The sequence below is a fragment of the Macaca mulatta genome, chromosome 11 (assembly GCF_049350105.2).
Source record: "Macaca mulatta isolate MMU2019108-1 chromosome 11, T2T-MMU8v2.0, whole genome shotgun sequence".
Lineage (NCBI taxonomy): Eukaryota > Metazoa > Chordata > Mammalia > Primates > Cercopithecidae > Macaca > Macaca mulatta.
In genome coordinates, this window is record NC_133416.1 from 125,530,464 (window position 1) to 125,550,984 (window position 20,521).

Consider the following 20,521-nt stretch of genomic DNA (forward strand, 5'->3'; position numbering starts at 1 on the left):
TTAATTTAATTTTTGATAGGAAAACAGTATTTCCTATCAAGCATACATATATATTATTTATATTATTATAAATGGACATAAAGTAAATGTTTAATAAATGAAGAAGCTATTTAAACATGCTATGTATATCTCGTTTTTTTTTTTTTTTTTTAATTGAGACAGTGTCTTGCTCTGTTGCCCAGGCTGGAGTGCAGTGGCGTGATTTCGGCTCATTGCAACCTCCGCTGCCCAGTTCAAGGTTCAAGTGATTCTCGTGCCTCCCAAGTAGCTGGGACTACAGGCGTGCACCACCAGACCGAAGTAATTTTTTTGTATTTTTAGTAGAGATGAAGTTTCTCTGTGTTGGCCAGGTTGGTCTCGAACTACTGACCTCAGGTGATCTGCCTGCCTCAGCCTCCCAAAGTGCTGGGATCACAGGTTTGAGACACTGTGCCTGGCCTAAACATGCTATTTCTTTAGTTTGAATACATGTAACCACAAATCTATCACCAAAAACATTACAAAAAAGCCATTACACATACCTATGTTCTGGTCTACAAAATAGTTTTTTTTTTTCTCTTTTCAGGCACCCAGGCTAGAGTACAGTGTTGCAATCATGGCTCACTGAAGCCTTCATGTCCCAGGCTCAAGTAATCCTCCCAACTTCAGCCTCCCGAATGGCTGGACTATAGTCACATACCACCACACCCAGCTAGTTTTTTTGATGTTTTGTAGAGGTGGGGTCTCACCATATTGCTCAGGCTTGTCTTGAGCTCCTGGGCTCAAGTGATCCTCTAGCCTTGGCTTCCCAAAGTGCTGGGATTACAGGCCTGAGCCATCTCAACCAGCCTGCAAAATAGTTAATTGAGCTAGAACATTAGCCTTTTTAAAAATAATTATGAATGTTCACACATTTGTATGAAAAACTCCAGAATCTTTTATTATATGCTCCACAGAAGGAAAAAAAATTGTTCTAAAAAAGGTTTAAAGAATTTTGTTAATTTCATACTAACTTGCTTATTTCAGTTTAGGTGTACAACTGTCTCTATCTTACCTCATGGGTCTGCTTCCCACTATAGGACATCTTCTTAATTGCCACCACTTCATTGGTATGAGCATTTGTAGCCTGTGTTAAGAGGGTAGAAGACAAAGAAAAAGAATTAGTGATGTTTCAGCCAATTTAACTTAAATATTTGACTAGAGACTATTTATTTTTATATTTATTTATTGACAGTCTCACTCTGTCCCTCAGGCTGGAGTGCAGCTCACTGCAACCTACACCTCTTGGGTTCAAGCGATTCTCCTGTTTTAGCCTCCCAAGTAGCTGGGATTACAGGCAGGCACCACCATGCCAAGCTAATGTTTTTTGTATTTTTAGTAGAAAGGGGGTTTCACCATGTTGACCAGGCTGGTCTTGAACTCCTGGCCTCAAATGATCCACCCGCCTCGGCCTCCCAAAGTGCTGGGATTGATTATAGGTGTGAGCCACTGCACCTGGCAGCTAGAGACTTTTTTGTTTTATTTTATTTTTGGAGACGGGAGTCTAACGGTGTCGCTCATGCTTGAGTGTACTGGCACGATCTCGGCTCACTGCAGCCTCCGCCTCCTAGGTTCAAGCTATTTTCCTGCTTCAGCCTCTCAAATAGCTGGGATTACAGGCACCCACCACCACGCCTGGCTAACTTTTGTATTTTTAGTAGAGACAGGGTTTCACCATGTTGGCTAGGCTGGTCTCAAACTCCTGACCTCACGTGATCCACCTGCCTCAGCCTCCCAAACTGCTTGGATTACAGACGTGAGCCACCGTAACTGGCCTGATATTATTATTTAAAATAATATCTCCGTACTGCAGTATCACAGTTCAAAGATGCTTCAATTTTTGATAGGCTAAATAGACATTTCCACTCCCATTTTAATGTATAGTTTTTCTGTATCCTTTTCTGGATACATGCAAAGATTGTAATATAAAAAATGATTAGGGTTTAATATATCAAACCAAACAAAAAATGTCATATTCCCAAATTATCCATACTGGCTTCACCTTGTAGACTGTCCATCAATGGAGAACCAGTTAAATAAATAAATGTGATATGACCACATAATGAAATAACCACTTAAGGAATGAGGTAATCTATGTGCAATGTAATATGAAAGGATGTCAAAAATGTTTTTGTCATAAACAAGCTATAAAGTAGAATCCAATTTTTGCAAAATAGTAATAATGTGAGTATATGTGTAGAAAAAAATCATAAAAGAATTTATACCAGAATATATATCAATGATAATCCCTGGAGCAGTGCTATCTGATAGAACTTTCTATGGTGATGGGACAGTTCTGTTTCTAGATTGTCCAACAGAGTAACATGTGAAATGTGGCTAGTATGACTGAGAAAATAAATTTAAAATTTTATTTAATTTTAATTAACTTAAATTTGAATAGTTAATGTGCCTACTTGCTATTGTATTGAACAGTATAGCAGAAAGTAAGATTAATCCTAAGGGGCACTCTCGTTTTCAGGATTACTTACATTTTATAATAAGACTGTATTACATATAAACATCTCTACATTTATGTATGTATATATGTGTATTTTTTATCTATAGAGGTTGCCTTGTCTCACGTCTACTTGTCTTCTCCATACTCCAAATATAACTGTTCATTGAAAGTACACATGAAAACCATTAATAATTCAAGTAATAGTCTTTTCCTCTCAACTTACTCAAGATATACATACATATGTATACACACACACATACACACACACACATTTTTTTTTTTTTTTAAAGACAGGATCTTGCTCTGTCATCCAGGCTGGAGTGCAGTGGTACAATCTCAGCTCACTGCAACTTCTGCCTCCCAGTCTCAAGCGATCCTCCCACCACAGCCTCTTGAGTAGCTGGGATTACAGGTACCCACCACCACGCCAGGCTAATTTTTATATATGTAGTAGAGACAGGGTTTCACCATATTGGCCAGGCTGGTCTCAAACTCCTGGCCTCAAGTAATCTGTCCGCCTCAGCCTCCCAAAGTACTGGAATTATAGGTGTGAGCTACTGCTCCCAGCCTCAACTTATTTAAAATATTTAAAACTATTAGTTTTCTTAAAATTTTCATAAAAATAAATACAAGACATTAAAAGACTACCTCTGCATCAGTGCCATAACCCTAATGTACGTAAGCTATTTTGCTTCTGTGATATTATCATCATTGTGGACCAATAAACCTATTGCAGTGGTTCTAAAGTAAAAGATTGGAATTCATTCACTGATAAAGTCAGGTTAACAATTTTAGAGAAAAATTCATAATCATTTTCTTAAATACAACTAATTTAAAATGAACCTCCTCAGATATAACAATGGTTTATGATTTTTAAAAATGGTTAATTCAAACAATAAACAATAATGTACTATGTAAAAATAATTTGACCACAGATTCTTGCGGAATGTCAAAATGAAAAAAAAATACCCACAATAACATACTACAAGAGATTTTTTAAAACAAGCATTAAAAGTACCTATTATATATTAATGAGTTATCCACTAGTCATAATTTTCAGATCTGCAGAACTCCACAAAAGCATATTTTAGATATTTTATTGATTTAGAAAGTACAGACTGACTTTTGTTAAAAACAAAAATCTCTCACACTGTTCTGGCTTTTAAACTTTAACACCAAACTGTGCTTATACAGCAATCACAAATAAAAGCTGATGTAAATTCAGTATTACAATGAAGGTTAGAGGGACTATATCTGAAAAGTAGATATTTGAGGCATCAATATATATAGTGCAGCTTAAGGAGCCTGGGAAAGATTTAAGAAATATTGAGGCAACGAGAAATTTTACCTTGTGAGGTTTTAAAAAACAATTAACCATTACTAAAAAAAAGAAAAGCCCACAAAATAAAATCAGATAGTATTATTTAATTGCTTATTAAGGCTATTTATAATCAATGCTATATTTGGACCTAAAAACATGAAGAAATAACCACCCTAAAATAAAAATATATTTCTTACATTTATAGGATAATCACTGACTAGAACTTAATGCTTCCACTCACTTATACATCCTAATGTATAGGCAGAGACTTGAAATTTGAAAAACATTTCCATGTTGATTATTCTATAGATGTGAACCTTTCAGTGCAAATGTTGATTATGCTATAGATGTGAACTTTTTATACTGGCTAAAAGTCAAAACATGCTAGATTGAAACTTAAAAACAAACAAAAAAAATCAATGTTTTAGTACAGAAAAAGGAAAGTATCAATGGGGTCTCAGCTCTCCAGTGCATACAGTATTATGAATGTCTACAGCCTCTATCATTTCAAGTTTTATCCTTGAAACTGACATTCATGGTCTCAGTAACTATTCCAATAGTCGCAATGGTCTCAGTAACTATTACCAAGACCATTGATGCAAGAAATACTTATTAAGAGCTTACTATTATGTGTTTATATTTTTAAACATTTTACAGCTATACCTTTTGCTATTTTATAGACAAATATAAAAAATTATGTTAATTTAGGAGGCAGGTCAGGCATGGTGGCTCACTCCCGTAATCCCAGCACTTTGGGAGGCCAAGGTGGGTGGATCACCTGAGGTCAGGAGTTCGAGACCAGTCTGGCCAACATGGTGAAAGCCTGTCTCTACTAAAAATACAAAAATCAGGAGGGCATGGTGGCACACGTCTGTAATCCCAGCTACTTGGGAGGCTGAGGCAGGAGAATTGCTTGTACCCAGGAGGCAGAGGTTGCAGTGAGCCAAGTTTGTGCCACTGTACTCCAGCCTCGGTGACAGAGTGAGACTTTGTCTAAAAAAAAAAAAAAAAAAAAAAGGAGGCTGAGGCAGGAGGATCACTTGAGCCCAGGAGTTTGGAACCAGCCTGGGCAACATAGCAAAATCGTCTCTACAAAAAAATTAAAACCAAAATTAGCTGGGTGTGGTGGCACACGCTTGTAGTCCTAGCTACCTACTCAGAAGGCAGAGGCAGTAGGATTGCTTGAGCCCAAGGGTTCAAGGTAATAGTGAGCTATGATCACACCACTGCACTCCAGCCTGGGTGACACAGTGAGAGACCCTGTCTCTAAATAAATGAATAAATAAAAATTTAAAAAGTGAAAAAGCTTTTCTTTTTGCCCTATTTTTTTGATCCCCAACTAAAAGGTAATAATATCTAGAAAGACAGAACTAAACTATTTGCTTTAGGTGGGTTATGGATAATATACTGAGTTCAAAAAAGGTGATCTAGAAACCTACAAACTTTAGAGTTGTGTTTAGGTGAATACAAAAATGAACATGCTCAGTCCTTTTTTGGTGTGTTTTCCTTTAGTACAGTTTCTTACTATTTCATTTGTTAATGCTGCTAATTTATTTTTAATTTTTAAAATTTTTTTTAGAGATGGGTTCCCACTATGTTGCCCGGGCTGGTCTCAAACTCCTGGGCTAAAGTGATTCTCCCACCTCGGCCTCCCAAAGTGCTGGGATTACATGTGTGAGCCACAACGCCCAGCCAATTATGCAAATTTCAAAATTACTTATGTAAATCCAAACACACAGAAATATTTCATCAAGTTAAAAATTTCTATTTTCTCTGATCATAACATATACTCTCAGCTGATTGATTTTACAAGAGCTGTTCCAGTTTACAATTCACACTAAGTTTATTCCCTGGCAGCATTTAGTGTAAAAGCTGTGACCTACGGAGGCTAACAGAATTATAGTGTTTAGGCATAAAAATACAAGCAGCCAGACTCTAGTGTTTATGGCCAGCATGACTATGACTTATGAAAAGTACTAATTAGCAGTACCAAGTTCTCAGAGTTCTTCATCATTCACTCATTCAACAAATACTTACTAGCTGCCCACAATTTATCAGGAATTGGGCTAAGTGCTAGGGCTAAGATAGTGAGTTAATATGCCCAGTACCTATCTCTCCTCTAGGAGGATAGACAGTAACAAAAATAAAATGATAAAGGCAAAATGTAAAACTGCATTTGTGATATGTGCCACAAAGAAGGGTATGTGTTACTTTGAGAACCAACAATGGTGGATGTGACTTAGGGAGGTCAGGAAAGCCTTCCCTGAAGAAATGAGGTTTAGGCTGAGAGCTAAATGATGAACAGGAGTTAGGAAGGTGAAAATAGAAGGGAGAAATTGTTCGAGAGAGAACAGTTTATGCAAGATTCCAGGAAGGATGATCAGAAGAAACGAATCAGAGCTATAGCAATGAGAATGAGAGAGAAGATAGTTCAGGTAGAGATGGGGTCTATGAAGGACTTTGTGGGCTGGCTATAGTAGGGATTTTGATCTTGGCCTAAGAGCGAGGGAGAGCCCCTAAAGGCTTTATAGGGAAAGGGGATGTGATCAGATTTACATTTTTTTTTCAAGCTCATTGAGGTATACACAACAGACTAAAGAAAGACCAAAGCGGGCAACCATAGTTGTCCAAATAAGAGATAACAGAGTTTGTCTGGGCGCGGTGGCTCACGCCTGTAATCCTAGCACTTTGGGAGGCCGAGACGGGCGGATCACGAGGTCAGGAGATCGAGATCATCCTGGCTAACACGGTGAAACCCCGTCTCTACTAAAAAATACAAAAAAATTAGCCGGGCGAGGTGGCGGGCGCCTGTAGTCCCAGCTACTTGGGAGGCTGAGGCAGGAGAATGGCGTAAACCCAGGAGGCGGAGCTTGCAGTGAGCTGAGATCCGGCCACTGCACTCCAGCCTGGGTGACAGAGCGAGACTCTGTCTCAAAAAAAAAAAAAAAAAAAAAGAGATAACAGAGTTCTTCCTGGTTATAATGGTGTAAGTAACAAAAGGAAAAATCTATTAGCAGGGAATAAGAAGCAACATATATAAATATTACTTTAGCCAACAGGAAAATCCATTTTTAGGATACTACCGATGTGACCACTACAGATAAAACGTTAAAGCTTTTTGTAAGTTTTATAGTACAGTGTCAGTTAATTCCCTTTTAATCTGTTTTTTAGTGCTTTATGGGTATACATAGGCCTGTACTTTTCACATTTATATACAGGCCCTATACAGTTAATGATTACGTTTATCACTGCCACTCTGGTACCTGTATCATTCCTCTAGTCTATCATTAGCAACAAATAATATATATTTAGTGCCCACTGTAAATGGGATCGTGCCAGCCTTTAGAGTTGTAAAGAAACATTAGAAATAGTCCTCATCTTCAAAAAAGCACATACTCTAGCTAAATAGACAGGGCTTAGCCCAAAAAGCAAATAAATCACTAGGTCTTCTGCAGCCTACTACAAGGTAGGTTTCATTTTGCCACTATTATAAATGGCTTTTAGTAAGTTTCAAAGCATGTGTGGTTTATTGTAGTCATTCTGAAATATTAGCACTTTAAGAAGGGTTTGGTTGCTTTTTAAATGAGAGGAGTCAAATAGAGACTGACTTTTGCCAGGAGAGATTCTGAGAAGATGAATTAGATTTAAAGTAATAGAAGAAAAGAAAGCAAAGATGACTGAAGAATGCATCTGTAAGCAAAACAAACAGGTCACAAATGAATATATACAGAATGTTTACATTTTTAAAAAGTTCAAAACTAAGCAAAACAATTCACATTGTTTAGGAGTACAGAGTAAGTGGGTTATAAATATAAAGAAAAGTAAGAAAATAATCACCATAAAAATCAGAATAGTGGATACTCCTGAGGGGAGGGAGAGGGTTCTGACTGAAGAGGACATAAAGAGGGGCTTTTGGGATGCTGGCAGTATTCTATTTCTTGACCTGGGTGGTGTTTTTACATAGAGATTTACCTTTTAATTCTTTCTTAAGCTATATATTAAAATATATATATATATAGATTGTGTATACTTCTTTATGTATACTTATGATAAAAACGGTTTGTAACAAGAGGGTCTGTGACTAAAGAAGACAGAACTTTGGGCCTTAAATGCTATTCTGACTACACACTAACATGGGAGTGTTAACTAGGAAATTAGCACCCTTTCCAGCCAACACGATCTTTTATCGTATTTAATGACAAAATATACTTCAGTGGGAGCCAAGTTATTGATGGCAGTTAGGGAAGCAGAAGTAATGGTAGGGCTGAGCATAGACACAGTGGTTGAGAAACAGTTTAGAGAAAATCCAGGATGAAGATTTGGCTAGAAGCAAAAGGACAAGTAAAGATGCAATTCATAAAATCTCATTTGGAAGGACAACTAAAGATAAGCCCTATCCAGATGGCAGAACATAAAGGACGACTTAAAAGGAAGAGGCAATACTGTTTGATTACAAAGAAATTATTTGATTACAAGTTTAGGGAAGTAGGTAATAATTAGTACTTAACTTATTATTTGTTTTAATGGACTATTATGCTTAAGGAAGTATCTGTTACTTTAATAAAGCAACTAAGGTTATCAAGATTAAATTAAATAGGCCGGGCGCGGTGGCTCAAGCCTGTAATCCCAGCACTTTGGGAGGCCGAGACGGGCGGATCACAAGGTCAGGAGATCGAGACCATCCTGGCTAACACGGCGAAACCCCGTCTCTACTAAAAAAAAAAAACACAAAAAAAATTAGCCGGGCGAGGTGGCGGCGCCTGTGGTCCCAGCTACTCGGGAGGCTGAGGCAGGAGAATGGCGTGAACCCGGGAGGCGGAGCTTGCATGAGCTGAGATCTGGCCACTGCACTCCAGCCTGGGCGACAGAGCGAGACTCCGTCTCAAAAAAAAAAAAAAAAAAAAAAAAAAAGATTAAATAACTATATATTCTGGCCAGGCACGGTGGCTCACGCCTGTAATCCCAGCACTTTGGGGAGGCTGAGGCGGGTGGATCACCTGAAGTCAGGAGTTCAAGACCAGCCTAGCCAACATGGTAAAACCCCCTCTCTACAAAAATACAAAAATTAGCCTGGCATGATGGCGGGTGCCTGTAATCCCAGCTACTCAGGAGGCTGAGGTTGGAGAATTACTTGAACCTGGGAGGTGGAGGTTGTAGTGAGCCGAGATTACGCCAGCACATTCCAGCCTGGGTGACAGAGCAAGACTCCTTAAAAAGCAAGACTGTCTTAAAAACAACAACAACAACAACAACAACAACAAAAAAAAAACAGGGCCCGGTGCAATGGCTCACACCTATAATCCCACCACTTTGGGAGGCTGAGGTGGGCAGATCACAAGGTCAGGAGTTCAAGACCAGCCTGGCCAACATGGTGAAACCCGGTCTCTACTAAAAATACAAAAATAAGCTGGGAATGGTGGCACATGCCTGTAATCCCAGCTACTCGGAAGGCTGAGGCAGGAGAATTGTTTGAACCGGGATCCAGAAGGTGGAGGTTGCAGTAAGCCGAGATCATGCCACTGTACTCCAGCCTGGGCTACAGAACGATACTCTTGTCTCAAACAAACAAACAACTGTATTTTATGTAATGAATTTCAGGTGAATAAGCTGTGTTAAAATTTTGGCTATCTGTTTTTCTCATCAGAAGACAGTCACATTCTTGTAACTAAAACTGATTCCAGGGGGACAGCCTTGTACCCCTTAACCGAAAATACTGACTTGACATGATTGCCACTAAAAATCACTGTTAGTTCCTTTCTCTGAATAGTTGTCTGTTCATCTGTTTATTTGTCTATCCATCTATCCATCCATCCATCCACCTACCCACCCACCCACCCAGTATTTATCAAATTCCTACTACTGTTTTTAGGTAGTAAGCATATACTAGTTCTTGAGAATATAACGACGAACAAGATAGACATAACTCCTGTCCTCATGACACTTGTTATTTAGGGAAAAAGACATATATAAAGCAAAAAATCATATATGTAATTGTTTTATTACAACTGTGATAAATGCAACAAAATATAAGCACAAGATGTTATGAAATCAAAACATATTGATTTAGGGGTGGAGGCTTGAAGAGTAAAGGGTATCTTGCAAAAGTAACACTTAAGGTAAAACTTGTAGGATGAACAGACAGGGATGGGGATGTAATGTGCAGAGTTTCCTAGGGGGGAGGAATAGCATATACAAGGCTCTGAGGCAGGAAAGAGCTTAGCATACAATGAAAATGCACAAAACTCAACTTCAAGCTCTTAACTTTTTTTTTTTTTTTTTTTTTTGAGACGGAGTCTCACTCTGTTGCCTAGGCTGGAGTGCAATGGCACGGTCTCGGCTCACTGCAAGCTCCACCTCTCGGGTTCATGCCATTCTCCTGCCTCAGCCTCCTGAGTAACTGGGACTACAGGCGTCCGCCACCATGCCTGGCTAATTTTTTGTTTTCGTATTTTTAGTAGAGATGGGGTTTCACTGTGTTAGCCAGGATGGTCTCGATCTCCTGACCTCATGATCTGCCCGCCTCGGTCTTCCAAAGTGCTGGGATTATAGGCATGAGCCACCGTGCCTGACCAAAGCTCTTAACTTTCTTATACTACTTTAATAGGTGAGTCAGTTCATATAAATACCACTGAATTGAATAAAGCCTAGGATTCTGGAACTGGCTTTTCAGCAATGACTATTTGCTTCTACTGTAGATATCATTTAATTTATAGAAAAATCACTGAAACCAAGCTTATTTTACGAGCAATAGTTATGTGTAGAGAACATGTTGAGTTCAAACTTTATTTTATTTTAGTTTTTTGTAGAGACAGGGTCTTGCTATGTTGCCTAGGCTGGTCTTGAACTCCTGACCTCAAGCGATCCTCCCACCTTGGCCTTGCAAAGTGCTAGGATTACAGGTGTGAGTCACCATGCCAGGCCTAGAGTCCAACCTTTCTTAATCTGATCTATCTAAACAACTCTTTTAAGTACTTACAAAATAAACTGCTCCAAAACTTCCATGTCCAATTTCATGCAAACCAATAAAAAGTTCCTCAGGATCATCTTTGTAGAATAGATCGGCAATCTCTGGGTCCTTCAACACCCCTTTACGCATGATGGCCAGTAGAGCAGGCACTCTGCTTTTTGATATCACAGTTAGCTTTATTTCTCATTGACAATTTTTTGGGGGGGGCGTAAATCTTCAGTACCTGTGGAAAAATAAGATTTGCCATTAAATTATTTCTAACACGTTTTACTTGGTGGCAATACAAATACATGCAAATATTAAAAAAACCTCTTGGTCTCACAACTCAATAACAAAAGGACAAAAAAACCCAAATAAAGAACAGACAACGGCCAGGTGCAGTGGCTCATGCCTGTAATCCCAGCACTTTGGGAGGCTGAGGTCGGGAGTTTGAGACCAGCCTGACCAACATGGAGAAACCCCGTCTCTACTAAAAATACAAAAAATTAGCCGGCTGTGGCGGCGCATGCCTATAATCCCAGCTACTCGGGAGGCTGAGGCAGGAGAATCACTTGAACCTGATTCAACCTGGGAGGCGGAGGTTGCAGTGAGCCAAGATCACGCCACTGCACTCCAGCCTGGGTAACAAGAGCAAAACTCTGTCAAAAAAAAAAAAAAAAAAAAGAATGGACATAGGATTTGAATAGACATTTCTCCAAAAAGATACACAAATGACCATTAACATATGAGAAGATCCTCAAACATCATTAGTTATTAGAGAAACGAAAATTAAAACCACAGTGAGACACCATTGCATACTCACTAGGATAGTGATAGTCAAAAAGTAAGATAAATGTTCATGAAAATGCTGAGAAATAGAGCCCTCCAACACTACTGGTGGCTGTGCCATTTTAGAAACAGCCCCGCAGTTCATAACAAACTTAAATATTGAGTTACCATTTGACCCAGAGTTTCCACTTCTAAGGACACGAAAGAAATGAAAACATATGTTCACACAAAAACTTGTGCACAAATGTTCATAGCACCATTATTCATAATAACCAGAAGGTGGAAAAAGCCCAAATGTCCATTAACTGGTGGAAGAATAAACAAAATGTGGTATATCCATATAATGGAATATTATTCAGCAATAAAAAGGAATGAAGTATTGGTACAGGCTGCAACATGAATGAACCTTGTAAAAATTACGCCAAATGAAAGTACCAGTCACAAAAGACCACATATTGTATGATTCCATACACACACACAATTTCCAGAACAGGCAAATCTATAAAGACAGAAAGTAGACTATTGGTTACTTAGAGATGGGGGGGTTGGAGGGTGATAACTAAAAGGTACAGGCTTTCTTTTCAGGGTGATGAAAATGTCCTAAAATTGACTGTGGTGATGACTGCATAACTGTGACTATACTAAAAATCATTCAATTATACATTTTAAGTGAGTGAAGGGTATAGAATGTAAATTATATTATAGAGATGTTACTAAAATTCATTTTGGTGTAATTAATGTTGAAATAATAATGGTTGGTATTTATTAATCGATACTATGTGCCAGGCAGCACTAAAACCTTACATATATTATCTCCTTTAATCCCTACAATAGCTTCATAATATAATGACTTTATTATCTTAATTTTATAGAACCAACTAGGACTTTCATGGGCTAAACTACTTCCACATGGTCAGAAAGCCAGTATTTGTCAGGACCACAATTAAAACTCAGATCTAACAGCAAAGCCCATGCTCTTGATTGACATGTGGTATATTCATATAGAAATACAGGCAATTAAACAATTCTTTACTGACTACTAGAAGAAATTACTATCACTTGCAGGCTAGGCTAAATGCCCATGTAAAGAGGCAAGTTATTCTGCTGCTACATAAAACATTCTGAAATCAAAGTTTCTATTAATAAAAGGGTATTGGCCGGGCGTGGTGGCTCAAGCCTGTAATCCCAGCACTTTGGGAGGCCGAGACGGGCGGATCACGAGGTCAGGAGATCGAGACCATCCTGGCTAACGCGGTGAAACCCCGTCTCTACTAAAAATACAAAAAACTAGCCGGGCGAGGTGGCGGGCGCCTGTAGTCCCAGCTACTCAGGAGGCTGAGACAGGAGAATGGCGTAAACCCAGGAAGCGGAGCTTGCAGTGAGCTGAGATCCGGCCACTGCACTCCAGCCCGGGTGACACAGCGAGACTCCATCTCAAAAAAAAAATAAAAATAAATAAATAAATAAATAAATAAAAGGGTATCATTTTGATATGTTCATATTGATCTGCCAATAGTTACATACATTTATTTGACATAGACTTTTTTATTTTTTGAAAAATATAGAAATGTTAAAAATCATCTATATTTTTCATTTTAAATAACCTCTGCCCTCATACCCAGATAATCATTTATTTATGCCAACATTTCAACTTATCACAGGATAGTCTGTGTTTCATCCTTGACCAGCTAGATAACCAAGATAGAAATTTGGCTTTGGTCAATAAAACTATTTTTCAAAACATGGGCCAGTGGGTCTCATGCTAGGAGAAGAGGAAAAAGAAAGTAATTAATTAAAGAAGTAAAACTGATAGTGCTAAGAGGTATTTTTTTCTTGAGACATAGCAGCCATAGGTGACAACATACATTACTTCATAGAGTTAGTCTAGTCATTTCACTAATATACATAGATCATCAACTTAAGGATCCACCCCCTTCCCCAACTCATTCTTTCATTCAACAAATACTGCTGAATGCTCACTATCTGCCATATCCTGTACTGAGTTTTGGAGGTAGAATGGGATGTGGTCCCTGTCCTTAAAGGGCTTAGGAGTCAAATGGACTTATAGACACTAAATTATAAGGACACAAATGGTAAAATGGTTGTAACTGATTGGATTATGAGGGGAAAGCAATTGTTTTTTAATATAAGGATATTATAGGGTGACCCAGCCTGTTTTTTACTTAGACGTGAAAAAGCATGCCTTTTTAGAGAAAATAAAATTAGTTCATTCAGTATGAATTGTACGGGAGAGTTGCAAGGAGAACACATGAAGCTGGTGTTGAGCCAAGAAAAACTGCAAAAGGCCCTTTAAGCCATATTAAGAAGTTTAGACTTTATCCTGAGGGAAAGGGGAACCACTGAAGGTTTATATGGGAAAAAGGATCCCTCCGCCAACAATGCACCTGTCCTAGGCAGTCATCCTGCCAATCCATGGATGCCAATAATCAAGCATGAAGTTACTACATCAATACTACTGGGAAAGTAACTGAAATCCAGCTATTTGTCAATCAGGTGAAGGAAAGCACAAAATAAGAACTCAAAAAGTGGCCGAGAGTGGCGGCTCACGCTTGTAATCCCAGCAATTTGGGAGGCCAAGGCAGGCAGATCATGAGGTCAAGAGATCAAGACCATCCTGGTCAACATGGTAAAACCCCATCTCTACTAAAAATATACAAAAATTAGCTGGGTGTGGTGGTGCTCCTGTGGCCCCAGCTACTAGGGAGGCTGAGGCAGGAGAATTGCTTGAACCCGGGAAGTGGAGGCTGCAGTGAGCCGAGATCGTGCCACTGTACTCAAGCCTGGTGACGACAGAGCGAGATTCCATCTCAAAAAACAAAAAGTTCAAAAAGTGTTTTGATTTTATTGCTTATGTCTGAGAATAACAAAAAAAGACACAATGGATTAAATCAAAGATTCGCCTTTTTGGAGACTATGCATAAAACGCAAATTATGAAACTGTGTTTAAGAAAACCAAAAAGATCTATGAACTAAACTTATGATAATTAAAATATTTTCAATCACCAAAACACATTATAAACTTTAGAATGTTTTGGCTTCCATGTGAATAAAGCTATGTGCCATGGATTTGGGGGGAAAACACGGATTACAGACTAAAACCATTTTATGAAGAAATAAATATTTAAATGTGAAAATGAGACCATAAAAACTTCTAGAATAAATTACAAGTGAATATTTAATTACTTAGCAAGATACCAGAGGCAAACCCATAAACTAAAAATCAATAAACTTGACTATATATAATTAATAACTTCTTTATCTTAAACATGTAATGAAGGGAATTCTGCTTCTAGCCAAGATGGAGTAACAGGGGCTGGATTTATTACCTGCCACCAGGAACAATTAAAACACTGGACAAGGCCACGCACAGTGGCTCATGTCTGTAATCCTAGCACTTTGGAAAGCCAAAGTGGGCAGGTGGCTTGAGCCCAGGAGTTCGAGACCAGCTGGGGCAACAATTTGCATCTCTATAAAAGATACAAAACCTTAGCAGCTGGGTATGGTGGCGTACGCTTGTAGTCCCAGCTACTCAGGATGCTGAGGTGGAGGGACCACCGGAGCCCGGAGGTCAAGGTTGCAGTAAGTCAAAATCATGCCACTGCACTCCAGCGCAGGCAACAGAGTAAGATCTTATCTCAAAAAACAAACAAACAAAAACACTGGATAGAACATACAAATGATGGTATTTGAAGACAATGGATATCAGGCAAAGAAAGACAATGATCCCTGACAGAAGATAAGCAACTGATGTAAGCCATCAAATGTTTGAGCTTCAGGCCCTGGGAGAATTTCTAGGCCATGGTGCCCAGAGGGGAAATCCAGTTAGAGCCTGGTGAACTCCCTGAGTTGAGGAGACGAAGATGACAGTCCGGGTTGACCAAGGTGGGTAGAGTTGGCAGGGCAGAGTACCAGGTAGAAGAGAGCAGCACAGAAACGGGATATGGAGATTTGCATAGGGTTCCCCTCAAGTCTTCAGCTGAGCACTGATTGGTGCATGCATATGAGAAAACTACCTTAGACCAGGGGAAAAAACGATCTGAAAGGAATAGAGACTGCAGTACCTATAGCTCAAAAAGGGCTGTGAACAGCACTCATTCCCCCTAGCCAGGATAAAAAATCTCAATTCACAGAGCATTCTGGAGGCTACTCAGAAGAGTCTTGCCTTCATAGTAGGGACCCTAGACTAAATGCTGGTCTGTGATGCCTAACAAATTTTATTTTGTCTATTTTTTATTTGTGAGACAGGGTCTTGCTCTGTTGCCCAGGCTGGAGTGCAAGGGTACAATCACGGCTCATTGCAGCCTCAACCTCATGGACTCAAGTGATCCTCCCGGCTCTGCCTCCCAAAGTGCTGGGATTACAGGCATGACCAACTGTGCCTGGCTGTAACAAATTTTAAAAGCAAGACCTAAAAGGATGAAATTATTTCCAAGTAACTTAACTGTGTTCCAGAACAAAGTCCAAGGATACTTAAAGGAATATAAAAATATCCAGTATTTAAAAAGGTAAAATTCACAATATCTAACACTCCACAAAAAATTACCAGGTATGCAGAAAAGCAGGCAAATATAATTCATAATGAGGAGAAAAATAATTGAAACCAAACCATAATTGATATAGATGATATATGTTAAAATTAGTGGTCAAGGACATTAAAACATTTAATATAGTTGTATTCCATACAGGGAAAACGTTGGGGAAAATATCAAACATGTAAAGCAGACACAGACAAAATATAAAGCAGAGACAGATTCAAAGTAAACCCTTATTTTATGCATATATATATATATATATATATATATATATATATATTCATTTTGAGATGGAGTCTCATTCTGTCGCCCAGGCTGGAGTGCAGTGGTGCAATCTCAGCTCACTGCAACCTCTGCCTCCCAGGTTCAAGCAGTTCTCCTGCCTCAGTGTCCCAAGTAGCTGGAATGACAGGCATGCGCCACCACATCCAGCTAATTTTTGTATTTTTAGTAGAGACAGGGTTTCAGCATGTTGACCAGGCGGGTCTCAAACTTCTGACCTCAAGTTATCCACCTGCCTCGGCCTCCCAAAGTCCTGGGATTACAGGTGTGAGCCACCACACCTGGCCCTCAAATTAGACCTTTAGAGGTGAAAGCTACGATGTCTGAGATTTAAAAATCCTCTGCACGGGAAGCATAGCAGAGGAGACTGTCGAAAAAGGGGCTACTGAACTTGAAGACACAACAACAGAAACTATCCAAAATAAAACAGAAAAAAGACTAACCAAAAAAAAAAAAAAAAAAAACAAACCCGTGACCCAGAGCATCAGTGAGCTGTGGAACATCTTCAAGTGGCCTACTGTATGTCTAAGTGGAGCCCCTGAAGGGGAGGAAAGCTATCAGGACAGAAAAAATTATTTGAGGAAGTAATAGTGGAGAAAATTATGAATTTGATGAAAAGTATAAACCCACAGATCCAAGAAGGTCTCTGAACCTCAAGCACAAGAAATATGAAGAAAATTATATGAAGGCACATCATAATAAACTGCTCAAAACTTGTGATAAAGAGAAAATCATAAAAGTACCCAGAGAAAAAAGGCATGTTAAATACAGAATCAGGAAGGAGGCAAGGATGTTTACTTGCAACACTTACATTCAACATTGTGCTGGGGCTGGGTGTGATGTCTCATGTCTGTAATCCTAACGCTTTGGGAGGCCAAGGCGGGAGGATGACTTGAGACCAGGAGTTTGAGACCAGCCTGACCAATATAGCAAGATCCTCTCTCTTTACAACACCAAACCAAACCAAACAAAAACATTGTGCCAGATGCTGTACAGGTGCAGTAAACAAAAAAGAAACAAAAAAGCATAAAGACTGAAAAGGAAGAAGTGAGACTTTTTATTGTCAAACAACATAATCATCTGTCAAAAAATTCAATGGGATCTACAAAAGCTACTAGAACTTATTAGCTTATTAAAAAGTACAGAAGATCAATGCATAAAATGATTACATTTCTTTTTTATTTTTTTGAGACAGAGTCTCACTCTGCCCTCTGTCACCTGGGCTGGAGTGCAGTGGCACGATCTTGGCTTACTGGAACCTCTCTGCCTCCTGGCTTCTAGCAATTCTCGTGCCTCAGTCACCCAAGTAGCTAGGATTACAGGCATGCACCACCATGTCTGGCTAATTTTTATATTTTCAGCAGAGACAGGATTTTGCCACGTTGACCAGGCTGGTCTCAAATTCCTGGCTTCAAGCGATCCACACATGTTGGCCTCCCAAAGTGCTGGGATGACAGGTGTGAGCCGCTGTGCCTGGCCTGAAATGATTATGTCTCTGTGTATGAATAAATGAAAATCAAGGCCGGGCATGGTGGCTTATGTCTGTCATCCCACCACTTTGGGAGGCCAAGGCAGGTGGATCAAGAAGTCAGGAGTTCATGACCAGCCTGGCCAAGATGGTGAAACTCCATCTCTATTAAAAGTACAAATAATTAGCCAGGCATGGTGGTGGGTGTCTGTAGTCCCAGCTACTTGGGAGCCTGAGGCAGAGAACTGCTTGAATCTGGGAGGTGGAGGTTGCAGAGAGCTGAGATCGTGCCACTGCACTCCAGCTGGGGCAACAGGGCGAGACTCCATCTCAAAAAAAAAAGGAAAAAGAAAATCAAATTTAAATATCATAGTAGCATAAAAAATGTGAAATAGGGCCGGGTACAGTGGCTCACGCCTATAATCCCAGCACTTTGGGAGGCTGAGGTGGGTGGATCATTTGAGGTCAGGAGTTCGAGACCAGCCTGGCCAACATGGTGAAACCCTGTCTCCACTAAAAATACAAAAATTAGCCAGGTGTGGTGTCACACGCCTGTAATCCCAGTTACTCGGGAGGCTGAGGCAGCAGAATCATTTGAAACTGGTTTGTAGTGAGCTGAGATTGTGTCACTGCACTCCAGTCTGGGTGACAGAGCAAGACTCCATCTCAAAAAGAAAAAAAAAAGGGGAAATACTTAGGGATAAATCCAACAAAGGATATATAAAAACTGTACACTGAAAATGACAAAATAATAATGACATAAAGACACAATGAAGGGATATACAGTGTTTATAAATCAGAAGACTCAACATTTTTCTTTAGAAACAGAAGTTGAGAAGTTTAATCTAAAATTCGTATGAGAATTCAAAGGACCCAGAATAACCAAAGCAACTTTGAAAAAGGAGGACAAAGTCGGAGAGCTGGCATAAAATAATCTCAAACTTTATTATAAAGTTACAGTTATCAAGACCGTGCAATACTGGCACAGAGATCGACAAATTAATCAGTGCAATGGAATAGGAAGCCCAGAAGTAGACCCACATATTTATGGACAGCTGAGATTTGGCAGAAGTACAAAGGCAATCCAATGAAGAAATAATTGTCTTCAGTGAATGGTACTGGAACAATTGCATCCAAATATGCAAGAAAACAGATATATTTGGTCCATACTAACAACCTGTATAAAAACTGACTCCAAATAGGTTATAGAATTAAAGGTAAATCTACAATAATAAAACTTTTAGAAGAAGGTACAGGAGAAAATATTTGTGACCCCGGGTTAGATGAAAATTTCTTAGTTAATAACCCAAAGCACAATCCATCAAAGGAAAAATTCATAAATTAACAATGTCTGCTTTTTGAAAGATATTTGAGAAAATCAAAAGACAAGCAACATATTGGGAGAAAATCTTTGCAAATTATGTCTCATAATGGGACCCCTGGATCCAGAAAACATAAAGAATTGTCAAAACTTAATAATAAGAAAATAAGAAAACCCAATTTTTTTAATGGACAAAAGATTTGAACACAAGCACTTTACCAAGTGAGATGGATGGATAGCAAAAGAAAGATGCATACTATCACTACTCATTAGGGAGATGAAAATTAAAACCCATGAGAGGCGGGCAGATCACCTGAGGTCTGGAGTTCAAAACCAATCTGGCCAACATGGTGAAACCTCATCCCTACCACAATACATAAATTAGCCGTGTGTGGTAGTGAGCGCCTGTAATCCCAGCTACTCGGGAGGCTGAGGTAGGAGAATCGCTTGAACCCGGGAGGTAGAGGTTGCAGTGAGCCAAGATTGCGCCATTGCACTCCAGCCTGGGCAACAAGAGCGAAACTCTGTCTCAAAACTCAGTCTTTTTAATGTTAGCCATTAACATATGGAGTGACTGTAACTTTCATACACTGCTGGTGGGAACGTAAAATGGTGAAACACTTTGGAAAACACTGGGCAGTTTCTTAAAAAGTTAAACATACACCTATCATATGATGTAGCCATTATACTCAAGTATTAACCCAAGAAAAATGAAAGCATATGTCAATACAAAGCCCTGTATGCAAATGTTCACAGTAGCTTTAATAGCCAAAATTGGAAACAACCCAAATGTACCTCAACAAATAAATGGATAATCTGTGATACATACAATGGACTGTAACTCAGCAATGAAATAAACTACAGATATACACTACAATATGAATGAATCTCAAAATAATTATGCCGTGTAAAAGAAGTCAGACAAAAAATAGTACATACTTTATGATTTCACTTATATGGAATTCTAGAAACTGCAAACTAATTTAAAGAGATAGAAATCACATCAAATGTTACCTGGGGGATGCGGGTGGCGATGGCAGGTAAAAAGGAGTAGGTAGGAGGGGTTAAAAAGGGGCATGATGAAGCTTTTTGGGAGTGATAGTGGATATGTTTATTTCCACTATGTTGGTGGTTTCACAGAATATACCTGTTAAAACAAATTATGCTCTTTAAATATGTTCACATTATTGTTGTAGAAAGATGTAATGTACCAAATTGAAATGAGTCTTGATGTGGTAGATCATGCTTGTAATCCCAGCACTTGGGAGGCAGAAGCAGGCGGATCATTTGAGGTCAGGAGTTCCAGGCCAGCCTTGCCAACATTGTGAAACCCTGCCTCTACTAAAAACACAAAAATCAGCTGGG

At 39.1% G+C, this 20,521-nt stretch overlaps 1 protein-coding gene across 10 annotated transcripts in view; it reads right to left on the reverse strand.

Moving 5' to 3' along the window:
* The window catches only part of TAOK3 (TAO kinase 3), a 233,109-nt gene that overhangs the window by 99,910 nt on the left and 112,678 nt on the right, over nt 1-20,521 (reverse strand). For all 10 annotated transcript variants that reach the window (XM_077955353.1, XM_015152930.3, XM_077955348.1 and 7 more), the window contains 2 exons: nt 10,774-10,987; nt 1,034-1,105 (listed from right to left, as the gene is read on the reverse strand). Coding sequence is in view for 7 of the 10 variants with exons in the window: in XM_015152930.3 (XP_015008416.1) it covers nt 1,034-1,105; nt 10,774-10,893 (192 nt within the window). In the remaining 3 variants the exon portion in view is untranslated. Of the gene's footprint in view, nt 1-1,033; nt 1,106-10,773; nt 10,988-20,521 lie in introns of those variants that run through there.